The sequence below is a fragment of the Oryx dammah genome, unplaced genomic scaffold, assembly GCF_014754425.2.
Source record: "Oryx dammah isolate SB20612 unplaced genomic scaffold, SCBI_Odam_1.1 HiC_scaffold_3, whole genome shotgun sequence".
Lineage (NCBI taxonomy): Eukaryota > Metazoa > Chordata > Mammalia > Artiodactyla > Bovidae > Oryx > Oryx dammah.
In genome coordinates, this window is record NW_024070187.1 from 64,230,528 (window position 1) to 64,247,581 (window position 17,054).

At 33.9% G+C, this 17,054-nt stretch overlaps 1 protein-coding gene across 3 annotated transcripts in view; it reads right to left on the reverse strand.

Moving 5' to 3' along the window:
- Positions 1-2,489: 2,489 nt before the first annotated feature.
- Positions 2,490-17,054, reverse strand: part of GABRA2 (gamma-aminobutyric acid type A receptor subunit alpha2) — a 159,527-nt gene continuing 144,962 nt past the window's right edge. For 2 of the 3 annotated variants that reach the window (XM_040238140.1, XM_040238139.1), the window contains one exon: positions 9,561-16,309. In XM_040238140.1, coding sequence (XP_040094074.1) covers positions 16,013-16,309 — 297 coding nt within the window. In that variant the 3' untranslated portion in view covers positions 9,561-16,012. Of the gene's footprint in view, positions 2,800-9,560; positions 16,310-17,054 lie in introns of those variants that run through there. The other variant, XR_005720694.1, reaches the window with a different exon arrangement.

Genomic DNA, 17,054 nt, shown 5'->3' on the forward strand with positions numbered 1-17,054 from the left:
AACAAATCTCCTAAACCACCAAGAAAGCCAGGGATCTTTTTCTCTGTAAATGTTTGTATTAACCTCTTCCCTTGTCTTGAGCCATTAATCTATGTAGAACAGAGTGTCTTAAAAATTGCACAGACTCTGGCTTAGCCTTTAAAGGGGCAGTAAAATTGAGGATTACCTGAATGTCCTTTTGGGTCAAGGAAATGTCATTGATCATTTCAGGGAAAGTCAGGAAACAAACTTCCTACTACCTTTTCTAATTGTATGCCTCCCATTATAGGAATAAACCGTCCTCAGGTTATCTATAAATAATGAGCTGGTTATCTCTCAGGAAACCCCTCAAATAATCAAGGATAACCTCATTTTGGAAAGAGCTCTATAATCTGAGGGCTAAATGATCTACTGGCAGTGTTTCCTAAAATACTTGAAGGTCTCTAAAGTACAATTCACCATGTTTTAAGGAGGAAAGGAAGTTAGTGTCTGGTTTCCCTACAAGAATTATAGTCCTGGAACACATTTGGTCCATGTGGAAAGAAAGTGTGATTTGCAGTTGTCAGGACAGTCCAACTGGGACCTATATAAACTGAGGGACACAGGTTAACAATGCTTCCAGTGTGGCTGAGAACAGAAGAAACATAAAATGTTTAGAGGAACAGAAAAGTTATAAATATGAACCATAGCTTCATCATCAGTTAGAAAACAATGAACAGAAATAATTTACTCATAATTTTTTCTTGATCTGTTACATATAGATATACTTTCTTGCTTTTTTCTCTTCCTTTGGATCATATTTTACATAGCCTATGGTTGTAGGCATAGGCTTTATGCCATTATAGAATGTCAATATAGAATTTTGACTGTATTAATGAATATTGTGGAGAAGAAAATGGCAACTCACTCCAGCATTCTTGCTGGGAAATCCAATGGACAGAGGAGCCTTGCTGTTACATCATAGGGTCACAAAGAATCACACACCACTTAGCAACTGAACAACAGTAAGCCATCACTGGGGCTTCCCAGCTGGCTCAGTGGTAAAGAATCCACCTGTCAGGCGGAGACATGGCTTCAATCCCTGGGTTGGGAAGATTCCCTGGAGAAGGAAATGGCAACCCACTCCAGTATTCTTGCCTGGAAAATCCCATGGACAAAGGAGCCTGGTGGGCCATAGTCCATGGAGTTGCAAAGGAGTCAGATATGACTGAATGACTAAACAGCAAACAAAAAAATGAGTATTAACACTGAACACTTCCCAGAGAAAGTTTATATCACTGCTGGATTTTTTTTTTTTTTCCTTTTAGAAATGTGCTGAAAATATTTTTTTCTGTTCAGTGATATTTGTTGTTTGGTCGCTGAGTTGTGCCCCTTTTCAACCATCCAGCTTCTCTGTCTGTGGGATTCCCCAGGCAAAAATACTAGAATGGGTTGCCATTTCCTTCTTTGGGGAACCTTCCCAACCCAGGGACTGAACTTGTGTCTCCTGCTTGGCAGGCAGATTCTTTACCTCTGAGCACTAGATAAATCCCTTATGTTTGATGTTAGCTTGCTATTTCTATTGTATGGTTTCTTTTTCTTTTTTTGTGTGTGGTAGAGTTAAATATGGAAAGAAGAATACTTTTGGAATTTGAATAGTCAAATGGGTAACCTGACAGTCGAAGACTTATTATATTTTGCAAGTTTGAAAGATAAACATTATATAACTCAAGTTAGGGCTGATTTAAGTTTGACAAATCAGATGCAATTCTGTGAGATTTGGAAGACTGATGCAATCTGAAGAATGTGCTTCTGTTGTTTCAGCTGTTTCTGCTGGTAAGCAGAGTGCTAATGGCAGGTGATTTTACTGTGGCAATGTTAGCAAACGTACCAGTCACTAATCTTATAGATATTAAAAAGGAAGCAGGACACAACATCAATTTTCCATTAAAGACTGTATGTGGCACAACGTGGTTCTGGACCAAGGAACATCATATTAGCTTCCTGACTGAGATATTCTTGATGTGGTTGTGGTGTTTCACATGTTAGACCAGTCATTTCTTAATCATAGAAGAGACAGCAGCTTAGCTGGCCTCATACTAGAGTGAAGATATTGAAAATTTTCCTATAAGTTTATCTCATATTCTATTTTATTAACCTTCTGAGAAAATCTGTAGCATCTTTCTAAAACTCTATAATAAATTATTACCTGCTTAAAATGGGTATAGTGGGCTATTTTCTACAACTGAAATCTGATTACATAATTGTTTATATTTTTTATGTAGACACCTTTAATGTCTTATGAGCACAGCTCATAGAAGGTAAATAACTTTCATGTTCCTGTATATTTTCTTCTAAAATAATCTTCAGTAATTCTAATTCCTTCAAAACTAAAATGAAAATAAATCCATTACATTTGATTGCTTTGAGTTATCATCCTACTCAGGCACTGGATTTTTTTTTTTAACACTTTCTTATTTCAGAAACAGGCACAACTCTTATAAAGATATTTTCAGTTTTTCCATGAGTAGTTAATTACAAATAATTTTTAATAGCAAATATGAATGTGACGGCCACAGCTACATCTTGATGTATGCAATCTTAAGATGTTTTCTGTGATTCTGTCCTATTATTCAGTTGAATAAAAGAAGGCACAACTATCACAGACAATGATGGCAGATTGACTGTTGTTGCCACATCGTCAAGATGAAGTCATTCCCCTCTGAGCTTTCAAGTAAAATCTGGCTGAAGTCAAATGCTAGCTTTTCTTTTTAGAGACTCTTCCAGTCAGGTAGTCTTTTAACATGTACTGAAGATATTGTGTATACAGAGAACTGAAGTCTGCAATAGAGCACAGGAAAAGCTGTTACAAGAACATTGTTTTAAAATGGTGACACTGACTTGACCATACTCTTTTATATGACTGAGGCTATATGCAGAAAATTAATCAAACAAAATCTCAGGGCAGCATCTGAAGGCATTCACTTGATTCAGATTCCTGGGGTTCCTTCCCTACTGCTCTGCCCCAGAGCATGGCATTTCATCCTGGACCTCTCAGGGGATTAACATGTGATATCTGTGAAGTTTTACTAAATATCTAAATAATTTATGCTCATATCAATTCTTTTCAAGGCAAGATAATTATAGAATTGCTCTGTAATTTAATGGAAAGACTATGGAATTTAAAATTCAGAATATTATAAATGTGGTTTTAGGCATGTTACTTAGCCTTAGCCCCAAAGAAATTATCCAGAATGCAGGACAGAGAGTTAAAGGCATGGAAACCATAAGAAGACATTTAAGGAAGATGGAGGATAAAGTAAGATGATATAATATATATCTAATGGGCACTGTGGGTCTTCCTAACTGGTGCAGTGGTAAGGAAACCTCCTGCCAGTGTAGGAGGCACAGGAGATGCGGGTTCTATCCCTCCATTAGGAAGATCCCCTAGAGAAAGAAATGGCAACTCACTCCAGTATTCTTGCCTGGAGAATCCCTAGGACAGAGGAGCCTGGTGGGCTACAGTCCATGGGGTCAGAAAGAACTGAAAACTACTGAGCAACTGAGCATGCATGCCATGGGCACTCCAGAAAGAAAGGAGAAAGAGGATAGAGGAGAAAGATTGTTGTTTAAAGAGAGTATAACGAAAAGAAAATTTCAGAACTGATCAAAAGAAACAGTCCTCAAATTCAATGAATCTCACTGACTTTCAATTGAAAGTTTTGAAAAAGATGCGCATAATCCTCATGGATAAGAATGTTATAGGCTAATGGGGAAAACACATATTGAGTAATCATGAGCAACATAAGAGCCCAGTGATGAGCACAGGGGCATGAAATCAGGCACAAGTGTTCAACAAAGGTGATATGTATTTTCATGCAGAGTCCAGGTCAGTGGGAACAGTGTGGAAATAGTACTAGCTTCACTACATAAAGAATAGGGTATGCAACAGGACTTCTCTCCTTCAGTGCAATGCCTATTAGCATGATAGTTGAGAAAAGCAAGCATGAAATAATGTGGAGCTTAATGTTGCCTGATACAATTTTATAGTGTTATCAAACTTTGTCTATGCTTTGCTCCAATCAAATAACAAATTGTTACCTCATATTTCAATTCTATTGTTATTACAAAATTAGCTATAACTCTATCAAATTTAAAGTACTAAAGTTCAATGTTATAGAAATTGTAATAATGTATGCTTAATAGCAAGTCATTAATAATGACATCCTGTATAAATAGAACTTCATTCTTTTGAGTAGAAAGTGAAATTATAAAATCATTATTTCAGAAATTAGTACTGTAATGCTTTGAAATATGCTAATCAAATGAGCTTATATTAGATATGTAGGATGTGATCACTATTCTAGTATCAAAATTTCTTATGTGAAATTCTTTGAATAAAGAAGCAGTAATATACAGAATGCACATTTAGCTATAAAATTTATATTAAGGGTAAATGGCAAATCTTATTTCTTGGAAACAGGGAAGACCAAGTCATCAAATCTCGATTGTTATTTCTCTTCAGTCAATTTCAACTTTATTTCATCTATTATGAAAGTGTACGTGTTAGTCTGTTCATAGAATTCTCCAGGCAAGTGTGCTAGAGTGGGTAGCCATTGCCTTCTCCAGGCGATCTTTCAGATCCAGGGATTGAACCTGGGTCTCCTGCATTGCAAGCAGATTCTTTACCATTTGAGCCACCAGGGAAGCTCTCAACTATTACACCTAATATTACTGTTATGAAGCATGCATTATGAGCATAATGGATAATGAAGATAGGTATATATTCTAGTTCCATGCTTGGTAGTCAACAGGAACTTGATTTCCCTCATTTACAACACAGGTTTCAATTCCACTCCAGTTCTGTTCATCTCTTCACCGTCTTGTTCTGATCTTGTTCCTACAGGTTTGAATCTGTTGATTGTTTGTAATTGTCCTGTAATATTATTTGCCTGGATAATTTCTGTTTGATGCTAATCATCAGTCTCTTTCCAGTCCTGGATCATTTAAGATAGGAAACAGAGAAAGTAAAACTTCTAACTCCATAGAACATCCTTTGAAACCTCAGTTCCTTTGTTTCTGAATCTGTTAGATTTTGACTTATATTTGGAATGTAAAAAAAATAAAATGTTTTTAAAAGCTGAACTTACAGTAATAGAAATAGAATAGGGGTATCATAGTCTCAAGCATAGTGAGAAAAGGGAAATAAATAAATAAGAGTAATGGTTGTGAGGGGCTGGGAGCAGGAGTCATGAGGAGCTACAGTTTAACTGGCTACAGTTTCAGTTTTGCAAGATGAAAGGTGTTCAGGAGATAGTGGTGTGATGACTACACAACAATATAAAAATGTACTTAATACTGCTCAACTATACTCTTAAACTGTTCAGTTCAGTTCAGTCGCTCAGTCATGTCCAACTCTTTGCAACTCCATGAATTGCAGCACGCCAGGCCTCCCTGTCCATCACCAACTCCCGGAGTTCACTCAGACTCACCTCCATCAAGTCAGTGATGCCATCTAGCCATCTCATTCTCGGTCATCCCCTTCTCCTCCTGCCCCAAATCCCTCCCAGCATCAGAGTCTTTTCCAATGAGTCAACTCTTCGCATGAGGTGGCCAAAGTACTGGAGTTTCAGCTTTAGCATCATTCCTTCCAAAGATATCTCAGGAATGATCTCCTTCAGAATGGACTGGTTGGATATCCTTGCAGTCCAAGGGACTCTCAAGAGTCTTCTCCAGCACCACAGTTCAAAAGCATCAATTCTTCAGTGCTCAACTTTCTTCACAGTCCAACTCTCACATCAATACGTGACCACTGGAAAAACCATAGCCTTGACTAGACGGACCTTGGTTGGCAAAGTAATGTCTCTGCTTTTGAATATGCTGTCTAGGTTGGTCATAACTTTCCTTCCAAGGAGTAAGCGTCTTTTAATTTCATGGCTGCAGTCACCATCTGCAGTGATTTTGGAAGCCCCCCAAATAAAGTCTTACACTCTTTCCACTGTTTCCCCATCTATTTCCCATGAAGTAATGGGACCAGATGCCATGATCTGAGTTTTCTGAATCTTGAGCTTTAAGCCAACTTTTTCACTCTCCTCTTTCACTTTCATCAAGAGGCTTTTTAGTTCCTCTTCACTTTCTGCCATAAGGGTGGTGTCATCTGCATATCTGAGGTTACTGATATTTCTCCCAGCAATCTTGATTCCAGCTTGTGCTTCTTCAAGCCCAGTGTTTCTCTTGATGTACTCTGCATAGAAGTTAAATAAGCAGGGTGACAATATACAGCCTTGACATCCTTCTTTTCCTATTTGGAACCAGTCTGTTGTACCATGTCCAGTTCTAACTGTTGCTTCCTGGCATGCATGTAGGTTTCTCAAGAGGCAGGTCAGGTGGTCTGGTATTCCCATCTCTTTCAGAATTTTCCACAGTTTATTGTGATCCACACAGTCAAGGCTTTGGCATAGTCAATAAAGCAGAAATAGATGTTTTTCTGGAACTCTCTTGCTTTTTCCATGATCCAGCGGATGTTGGCAATTTGATCTCTGGTTCCTCTGCCTTTTCTAAAACCAGCTTGAACATCTGGAAATTCACATTTCACGTATTGATGAAGCCTGGCTTCGAGAATTTTGAGCATTACTTTACTAGCATGTGAGATGAGTGCAATTGTGCGGTAATTTGAGCATTCTTTGGCATTGCCTTTCTTTGGGACTGGAATGAAAACTGACCTTTTCCAGTCCTGTGGCCACTGCTGAGTTTTCCAAATTTGCTGGCATATTGAGTGCAGCACTTTCACAGCATCACCTTTCAGGATTTGAAACAGCTCAACTGGAATTCCATCCCCTCCACTAGCTTTGTTCATAGTGATGCTTTCTAAGGCCCACTTGACTTCACTTTCCAGGATGTCTCGCTCTAGATGAGTGATCACACCATTGTGATTATCTTGGTCGTGAAGATCTTTTTATACAGTTCTTCTGTGCATTCTTGCCACCTATTCTTAATATTTTCTGCTTCTGTTAGGTCCATACCATTTCTGTCCTTTATCGAGCCCATGTTTGCATGAAATGTTCCCTCAGTATCTCTAATTTTCTTGAGGAGATCTCTAGATCTCTAGTCCCATTCTGTTGTTTTCCTCTATTTCTTTGCATTGATTGTTGAGGAAGGCTTTCTTATCTCTTCTTGCTATTCTTTGAAACTCTGCTTATATCTTTCCTTTTCTCCTTTGCTTTTCACTTCTCTTCTTTTCACTGCTATTTGTAAGGCCACCCCAGATAGCCATTTTGCTTTTTTGCATTTCTTTTTCTTGGGAATGGTCTTGATAAGCCTTAGGGTGACCCTATACAGGGTCATTGTGAAATCCTTCTGTAAGTTGGTTTAAGGGACAGGCATAATGACTTTTCAATATTGATAAACTCTTTCATTGTTCTATTATCTGGTATTCCATGTATATTTTAATTAGAAAGTAAAACTAGATTTTGAACAGTAAGTGCATGTGCAATTCAAAATTCATATGCTTCAATTATCAGTCACATTTTTTCATTATACTACATCTTAAGACATGATTTAGAAATTCTCCATATTGATTTTTATTGATTCATGGAAGAAATGTAACATTTCAATCCTTTATGGAATAAGGTATTTCACAGAAGTGAATTTTCCAAGTAAATAACCCTAAGCAATTAAGTTCCAAATTTTAATCAAGCTTAGAATTTAAAAAATACCCATTTCACTGGTTTCTCAAGCCAGAACACTGGATAGAATTGAACATTTTCTCAAGTGCTATTTTTACTGCTTGCATCAGGTTTTCAATTTTTCTGGTTTTCTATCTGTAACTGAGAACTTCCAGGAGTTAATACTGGCCAAAGAATATAAAACATTTTCCATCTGAGTGCAACAGTCTTCAAGGGCTATCAATTTTTGAATCTTATTGCTTTGTCAGCAGTTTCCTTGATTTTACAGTTGAAAGGTGAGGCAAAACTTCTAAGAAAACCCTTTGTAACCTCTGTTTTCGCTTTCTGAATTGTTGAGGGCAAAGATGACATAAATGCTTCCATCCATAGCATGCTAGTTTTAATCTACATGAATTTGACATAGCTTGGACAAGAAATTGATATTGGGGAAATTACTTAGTGGTATTGACGAATGGGATTTTATACTGGCTATAATTTAAATGAGATGTGAATTTGAAGGTTAAATATTCACCTCATTATTTAAGTTGAATATACTTCTTTTCAGGAAAAACATTTTAAAAATGTTAGGATAAATAATTTTTTTAAACATTTAATTAAAATTATATGCTGAAAATGACAATTAGAATGTATCTTTTTAACATATATACTCACATTGTTCATAACTAATTCCAGGTCTACAGGGTACAAATCAAGATTAAGACTAATTTTAATTAATTGATTACTTTGGCCACCTATGTGAAGAACTGACTCACTGGAAAATCCACGATGCTGAGAAAGACTGAAGGCAGGAGGAGAAGGGGATAACAGAGGATGAGATGGCTGGATGGCATCATCAACTAGATGGACATGAATTTGAGCAAGCTCCAGGAGTTGGTGATAGCCAGGGAAACCTGGCATGCTTCAGTTCACAGGATTGCAAAGAGTTGGACACAACTGAGCGACTGAACTGAATTGACTAGTTAATTGATTAAATAGTAAAAGAACGAATACTTTATTACACAAGGTTTGACAGTTTCATTTGAATTCATTATATTATATAAAAACATAGCTTGTAACATTCATTAATTTTATGTTTGTTTTCCTTTATTAATATAGACTAAACTAAAAGCTACAGAAAAAGCAAGAAGTCTCCATAAAGAAACAGATTAGAAAAAGTCCATGATAGGTTTATAAAATGAAAACGTATTCATTCATGGCTATAGAGTAGAATTATTTGGGGAGTTTAGAAAATTTCTCATAACCCCTCCTCTCTCAAGATTCTGACTAGGGTAGAACCAGTGCTTTTGAAAAGTCCTCAGGTAATTTCAAAGTGTGGCTAGGGTTGTGAAATACTGTATGAGAACTTACCATACTAATAAAAACTGCCTTGTTATTTTAACTTTCTGACATTTAAAAGCATTTAATTTCAGTGATATTAACAATAATAATAATGATTGAAAGAAGAAATAATTTCCATAATATTGCATTAAATTAAGGGAATAGATTCAACAGGCTGCAAGATTTCTGGTTAACAAATGGAATGATGAACTTGAGTCTATCTAAATAAAAGAAAATCATTTATTTTATTTAAGTTTCATGTAAATGTGACACATTTATGATAGAAGGGAGCTAATTATCTGGGTGAACTTTCATGTTTTCCATAGCACCACTTTCTTAAAGTGTTAAACAGATCAATGTTAACTATTCATGATCCTCCCCCCTAAAATTTCAAAGGAGATTTGGACTTTTTCTCTCACCCTGTAACCTTTTTATTTAAAAAAGAAGGTTAAGAAACTGATAACATTTAAAATCACTACTATAAAATTTTAGTGTTATATCCCAATATAAAAAGTCACATTTACAGTAAATTCAACTTTTATAAGCAAACATGTAATGAATGATTAGAGTACCAAAAAACCACAATTTTCAGATCAAATGTATTTAAATTAATTTTAATAAGTACAAAAAAGATAACATTTAGCATTAATCTGCATGTGATTAATTAGGAATTTTTAAACAGCAAGCATACTGACACAGTCAATAAAGGTCAAATTATTTTACATACAAAAAATAGTGACTTTTCCCAGTTACAGCAAGGTCACAAATTACAAATATTATTAGCTCTAGAATGACTTTTTTCAAACTAGAAAACCTACCATACAAGCATATTGTCACCTTAAAATCTCAGATTAATGAATGCTCAGAGTTTAGTGTTGGAACCTTGTCATGCATTCTCTATGCATGTAGTTGTATTTTTAATATGTAGCAAGAGGAAAGCATTCCTTTCCATTTTGTTTTTTACTTTTCTGATTTAGCAACAAATATGAAGCTTTCTTGTTTCCATGCATGTGACCTCTAATGGGAATATTTCATGAAAGGTCACAATCCTATTTGGAGCACGCTAAAACCTGAATTTTTATCTGCTCAAAAGAATCTTTAAAAAATTAGATACCAATAAACTTGAAATCAATTGTGGAGCAGATGTCCAAGATCTACAATCTAGCACTTATCCATGGATGGTAATGTTTAATTCATAAAAATTGTAACTCAAAGTTCAGTTTCATTTAGGTCTTTCCAATCATACATTAAATTTCTTCACATATTATGCTGGGTTTAAAACACAGCCAACTGCTTCAACTATTGTGCTGAGTATTTAAAAATAAATAATTGGGGACAAATCTTTAAGTCATCATCCCTAAAGTAATTCTGTGTCTAACACCTTTGTTTTGCTTTCCTGATACCATTTGTTTTCACAAATCAATTTTGTTAGAGTTACACTTATTTATCCAATAATATAAGCCTACTTTGGCAGCATGTTGTGGTAAACTAAGTCTTATAAACAAAGCATTAAAAACCATTTTTTTATACCAACTAAGCTAATTTAACACAGTGCCAACACCAAAATTTATATGGTGTCAGATGAGACTTCTTTCTATAAATAGTAATTTGTAACAAACTGATGAAATCAATAAATAATCCTTGAAGTTCAAGGACTTTGAATGTCATAGAACCAATAATATAGCAAATAAATTCTCTCCAACCCCTAAAGTAACTGTCATTTTTTTTTAAGAAACGAGAAAAATAAAGAGGGAAGTGCTTAGTATTTTGTGTGCTTAATCAACTTCAATCTTTTTTTTATACATTATTATACCTATAGACCAACAAAGATAAATATAATATATTCCCAGAAACTAAACTGCAACCAAGGTTAGGGAATAGCTACTTTCACAAAAAATGGATTCTTAGTTGCTTTACAATTCAAAAAAGATATAGAACTAATCAATCCCATATATAGATGACTTGTTATTTGCAAATGATCAACAGGGTATTAAATATAATAGAGGCTTTAACAAACTCCCATTGAGAGACTTGAAATTCAAAGATTTTTTTTATCTATCTTACAAGCACAATTGTTATATTATTTTAAATTTAATGGCTCAAAAGAGCCAACCAAAAATACATCAGAAAAATGTTTACACCCTTGTAGAAAGGATATTTCTAACTATGTGGGGCTCAAGACTAAATTCCAGTAAATAAATTTGTTGGATCTATTGAAAAAAAACTATTCTATTGACTAAATTAATTACCAATTTAAAAAGAGCTACATTTGGAAGTACATTCATTATAAAAGAAATTGTTTCTATTTCATAAATTTGTTTAAATTTCTCAAAATATTCTTTTATACTTGGAAAATACACACACCACACACACCCCTATTTCTAATCAAAGCTAAGGCCTTTTTAAAGGTTCTTTGAGAGTATTACTATAAACTGACACCTAAACCTATTCCTTGGCATTTCCTACTGGCAATCTTAATTTATGTATTAACTTCATCATAGAGAAAATGATTTGAAGTGGAGTATATAAGTATTAAAAAAAGTTCTTTATATAAACTGCAAAACACAATATTTGACTTAAATAAGGTTGAAAACTGTGATCTAAATATGTTGGATTATTAAGAATTTTTGAGAAAGTGATATAAACTTATAAGAAATAGATTTTAATTACCTTTCCAAAATGCCTTTCACATGAACTTAATCTATCTTAGTATTTTAATCACGATGCTTACCTTGATATACTCATGATTGTTAAATATCTCTGTATATACTTATGTATGTATAATTTCTCACTTTTCTTAGTACTTAAAAAGGGAAAGTGCCTCATTAGGTTTAACTAGCAATAAACATTTTTCAAGAGGGTTTTTCTCTTTGAATTTTTTTCCCTTTTTTTGAGGTCTTAAATTCATTTATGAATTTGATGAAAATATGAGTGTATAAATATTAATGAAAAAGATTAGTATCTTTTATATAAATGTTGAAAATGCAAGATTATGGATATTAAGAGTTTTATTAAATATTGAATTTCATTTTTAAAGCATGAATTCAATAGAGAAAAATATCATTATTTGTCTTATCCATACTGTTATGAGTGATTTTGATACAGTGTCTCTGGTCTCTAAGTATGCAAGTGTTAAAAAATAACCACACCCCTTCCCAGTTTTAATTTTATGCTTCTGGATACTTTGGATTAAGAAGAGGTAAACCCAAGGTTGCCAGAGACCTAAATTAAAAGGAAAATAAGTGCATTACAGGGTAGCAATCGATCAACTCATAATTTGAAATTCTGATTCTTTCTATAGGTAAAAAAAAAAATCTGAGAATTGCTTCAAAAATATGCAGATGGATATAGGAATGCCAGAAGACTAATAACAGGAAAACCAATATAATAAAGCTATTAATAAGGTCCCAAATTTCAAATGAGTCATAAATATTTTGGTATTTCACAGGCACTGTCTGAGTGTAATAAGTATGAAGTATTTGAAAAAATAATTTTTCTGATAGATGCTGAAGAAACATGACTTTCCAGAAGGTGGACCTGAGCTACTTCCCTTATCCTCACATTAGAATGATGACAGGCTATGTCAAAGTACAATATCGACAGACTCCATATAGCTTTGGGGCCTTTTTAGGATCTATGATATCATGGCAGAGTTGAGTTCCTTCAACCAGCAATATGAAAAGAGCCATATCATGAAAACTTTATATATATGTAGATATGCCAAAAAAGTATAAGTGAAATGATAGCTTTTGTGCTCTTTTTAAATAAACAATGAACTAATTAAAAAAAAATTGGAAATGTGGCTCTAGGGGATCACTTATCCAAACCTGAGATAAATTTGAAATAGATCCCTGAAAAGATTGCTAAATGTTAAGACTGGCACTTTAAATATCACTGAAGTTTAAAAAAATTATTTAATGGTTTTATATCAGTTCCATTTTCTATTCAAACAAATATAAACAGAAATAGAAGAAAATAGCAAAACAGCCACCATCTTAGCACACTCGTGATCTCATAATTCATTAATCAATTCTCAGTGATAAATTAACTTATATATTATATTTGGTCTTTGATTTAAAGTCTTTTACAAGAATGAGATGCATTTTGATTTTCAACTAAATTCTGTGGACATGATATGAGTGGTATTAACACCATCCCCATGGAATGGAAAATAGTAGGAGGTAAAAAATATTTGTTGAACAAATATTAGCTTAATCAGAGCAGTAACTATACAATAATGAGATTATATCTCTATATATGTACACATATTTATCTACATTTTGTACATACCATAATTCTTTATGTCAATATACAAGTGCATAAAATAATCATGATATTATGGGCCAAAGAGACCATTGTTACTTTATTTAAAATGTTTTCTGAAGTTATGAATCTTATTTTTTTATCTTATTTTTAATAAATCCACATCACTTTTATTTTGTGTTTTTAAAAGGATTCACCGAAGGGAGAATAATTGTAAAGACCCTTGTTCTATAATTTAAAATCCTTTACCATGGTGCATCCTCCCTCTCTCCAGCAAGACTAAAGCTTCTGCAATTTATCTAAACTTTAAAAGGCTAAGAATTGTGTTTAAAAAAAAAAAAAAGAAAGTTCAAGAAATAATAGAAAACCCTGATCCACATGACCGGACTATCTCAACTGTCAGGATGTTATCAGGCTCAAATAAGATTTTAACAATTGAAACTAAAAATAAAAATAACAGTAATGATAACTTTTCTGGTCAATCTACCATAAATTTTAATAAATAGGTACCATCAATGTAGGAGCAGCCTTTTGCAAAGGTATAGATGAGTTTTTTTCTGTTATCCTACAGAAACTGCTATTTACAAATATTTTTACATATGTACATATTTATAAATTTATAATGTATAGTCACACATTAAGGGGGAAATGCAGAACTTATAAGAACAATATTTTAAAATGTTTAATAATACATACCATACAAAGCATTTTTATTGCTTGCCTTCAAGCATTGTGTACTGTCTTAGACTACTGCACCCTTCCCTAAACCACCTGGAAGAGCTATGATATATTTAAATGTGTAAGAAAGTAGGATAACTTCCATTGCAGTATATGAATAAAGTACACTTTAAAAAACTATTTAGATGACCAAAACAGTGCTTTGGAAGGGAATTAAACAAATACATTTTTGGCTCATGTAACAAGTTTATTTTATTAAAGATTATGGATTACCTTTTGTGAGGGTGAATTTTTAATGTCAAGGCTGTCTTCATGGCAAATTCTGTTAATAAGATGCATTTGTGACCTTGGTATTAATACAATCATGCAAAGCACATAATAGAATCACACTGAAACAAAAAAAAAAAAGAAAAATTATAAACGAGGCAAAGGAATAGCAGTTTTTGCTGTGATTTTGCTTGTTTCCATAACTCCTTTTATTGATTTTATGAACATACCTATTTATGCACTATACTGAAATACTGTACAAAACTGCAAGAAATGCCACTATTTGACTACTTATGTCTCTACAAAAACACCATCATAAAGGTGTATCTATTAGTAAAAGTCAACTAATAACTGCTAATGTATATGTGAGTCAAAAGGATTTTAAGTTTGCCCAAAATGTTGAGTCTAATAACATGAGACAGAATTAATAATTTCTGTAACATATATCAGGGGCATAAAGAGTATTTTAAATTCTAAAAGGAAAATGAATTTTGCTCATTAACAATTAGTAATTATATAAAATTGAAAACTGTGGTTTCTAATTTAGCTAAATATTTGTGTATATATCCTAATTGAGTTAATTGTGGGTGTGTGTGTTTTGTTTGTGCATGTGAACTAATCCACAATCTGTTGGTGATGCTTTAAAGTTTCAGTTTAAAAATGTTCAACTCTTACCAAAACCTCTTCTCATATACAAAGCTGCAAATTTGAGTCAGAGAAATTTAAAGTTGCAGTTTACAAAAGCAGAATTTACATTAATTCTTATCTGAAAGAGCTGCTTTCAAGACAGAAAAATGTGCCAATTAACTGCCCTGTTCTTTGTAATTAGTTGGCTTCTGAGTCCTGATGAAAAGAAGCCTTAAGGCAGAATTTGCAGTAAACAGGAAAGGAGAGAATCATATAAGTGCTCATATATACTCTGTGACACCTATGAATTCTCATTGATGGGAGTTTTTGGCACAATTTTCTAATCCAATATGAATGTTGCTCCACAGCAGTCAAACTGGATGTCTTTTCCAGTTTCCAGCACCAAGAAAATTTAGCTGATCAATTTCAATACAACACATACCTGGAAATACTAAGACCTATTTATCATCTTTTTTTTTTTTTCTAATTTAAGGTAGTTTCCAATGATTAAAATAATCTGGAGGATTTCAATTATTACTTTCAAATAAACTCTGATGTGAAAAATGCGATGACCACGGCATTCCAATAGTTATTAAATCCTAGGCATACCGAACATCTTGTCAGGGTGATTCATAATTATTTGAATTTGCCGTAGTGTGTACATGGCTATAGATACTAAACAGAGTAACTAAAAGCTAATTTCAAATCTCTAGTTTTTCTTCAGATGTGTGCTAAGCTTCCAATTATATTAGAAAGGATTCTGAGCACTCGAGAAGGGCACTGACGTTGCAGATAGGAGGTTCTGTTATTTAGAGGAATTCATCTTGGAAAGACAACGTTATTTTATTTTATAGTTAGGTAACAGTAGAAAATACTCCTATGTAAGACCTAAATCAAAAGGGTCCATAAAGGGTGGTATAGGATCTCCATTCACTGCTGTTAGAATAAGAGAAAATAAATCAGATCACCTGAAATCTACTTGAGACCAATTTTGAGGGTAAATCTTTTAAAAAGGCAATGTGTGGCTCATTGGGCATGGGGTGCCTTCTGCCATGAGTTAGCAAATGCGTGTCTCCATTAGAGGTCTATAAGCTATGATGCTATATACATACTGTACATGTTGGTTCACAAATTAGCAGTTATTAGTCAGACTGTACATGGCAAAACAAAACAAGTTTAATGTTGCTATACATCTCAAAGACAACCTGTGCCTAGAATCAAGGACTGACCCCTAATACAGGTTCTCTGTTTAAATATGTGGCCCAGTAAACTAAATTAAATGTACCAAACAAAACTGGGAAAACTATTCTAGACATTCTGTCAATTTTGCTAACGCTATTGAAGGTCTTCTTGGCTTCGGCTGGCTTGTTTTCTGGTTTCTTGTTGGGTTCTGGCGTGGTTGCGCTCTTGGAGATGGTGGAGAGAACTGGGTCTTTTGAAAGATTCGGGGCATAATTGGCAACAGCCACTGCATAAGCGTTGTTCTGTATCATCACAGAGGCTTTTTCTTTTTTCTATTGAAAAAACACAAGAATTAACAGAATGTGGATTAAGACTTCTTCTTAATATTTTCCAAACTCCAGTTTCAAATCCTGAAGAAAAGTATTGTGATAAGCATCATTATACATTAGAAGGAAGGAATTTAGGGAAATAAATGAAGTTAATTAAGTCCTAAAACCACAAGGGTGAGGAAATCCCCAGAGTAAATCAACGGTACCATTTTCCTGGAGAACCATTTCTTGTTGTTTACATAGAACACTTAAAAATACAACTTTAACAAAATGATACAACATTTTTGACTCTTATATGTTACTGAAATATTTGTTGAATGAATAAGTGAATGAATAAATGAAATATAGAAATAATTTAACAAGAGGAATGATCATCTGCAGTGAATGCTCTCAAATTTTGCACTGAAAATTTAATTTCTTTAATTTCATAATAGAATATCTTCCCTTCATATGAAAATCATATAGGAATGCTTTTACTCAACGGTAGAAAATTGTATCCATATACAGATGGTAGGGTAATAAATACTAAAGACATTAAAGGAAGATGAAACACAAACGTTTGGATTTCTGCCTAGCTCACCTACATCCTGTTTCTCCTTAAATTTCCCTGTCCAGTTCTCACTCACTCTGGTCTGGGCCACAGTTTTCTCCTGCCAGGACCAAACAGCATTCCTTTGTGCTTTCCCAGTTGGGAGATAATTAGTCAAACTACAGCCCCCATGGGGATTTTTTAAGACTTAAATTGGAT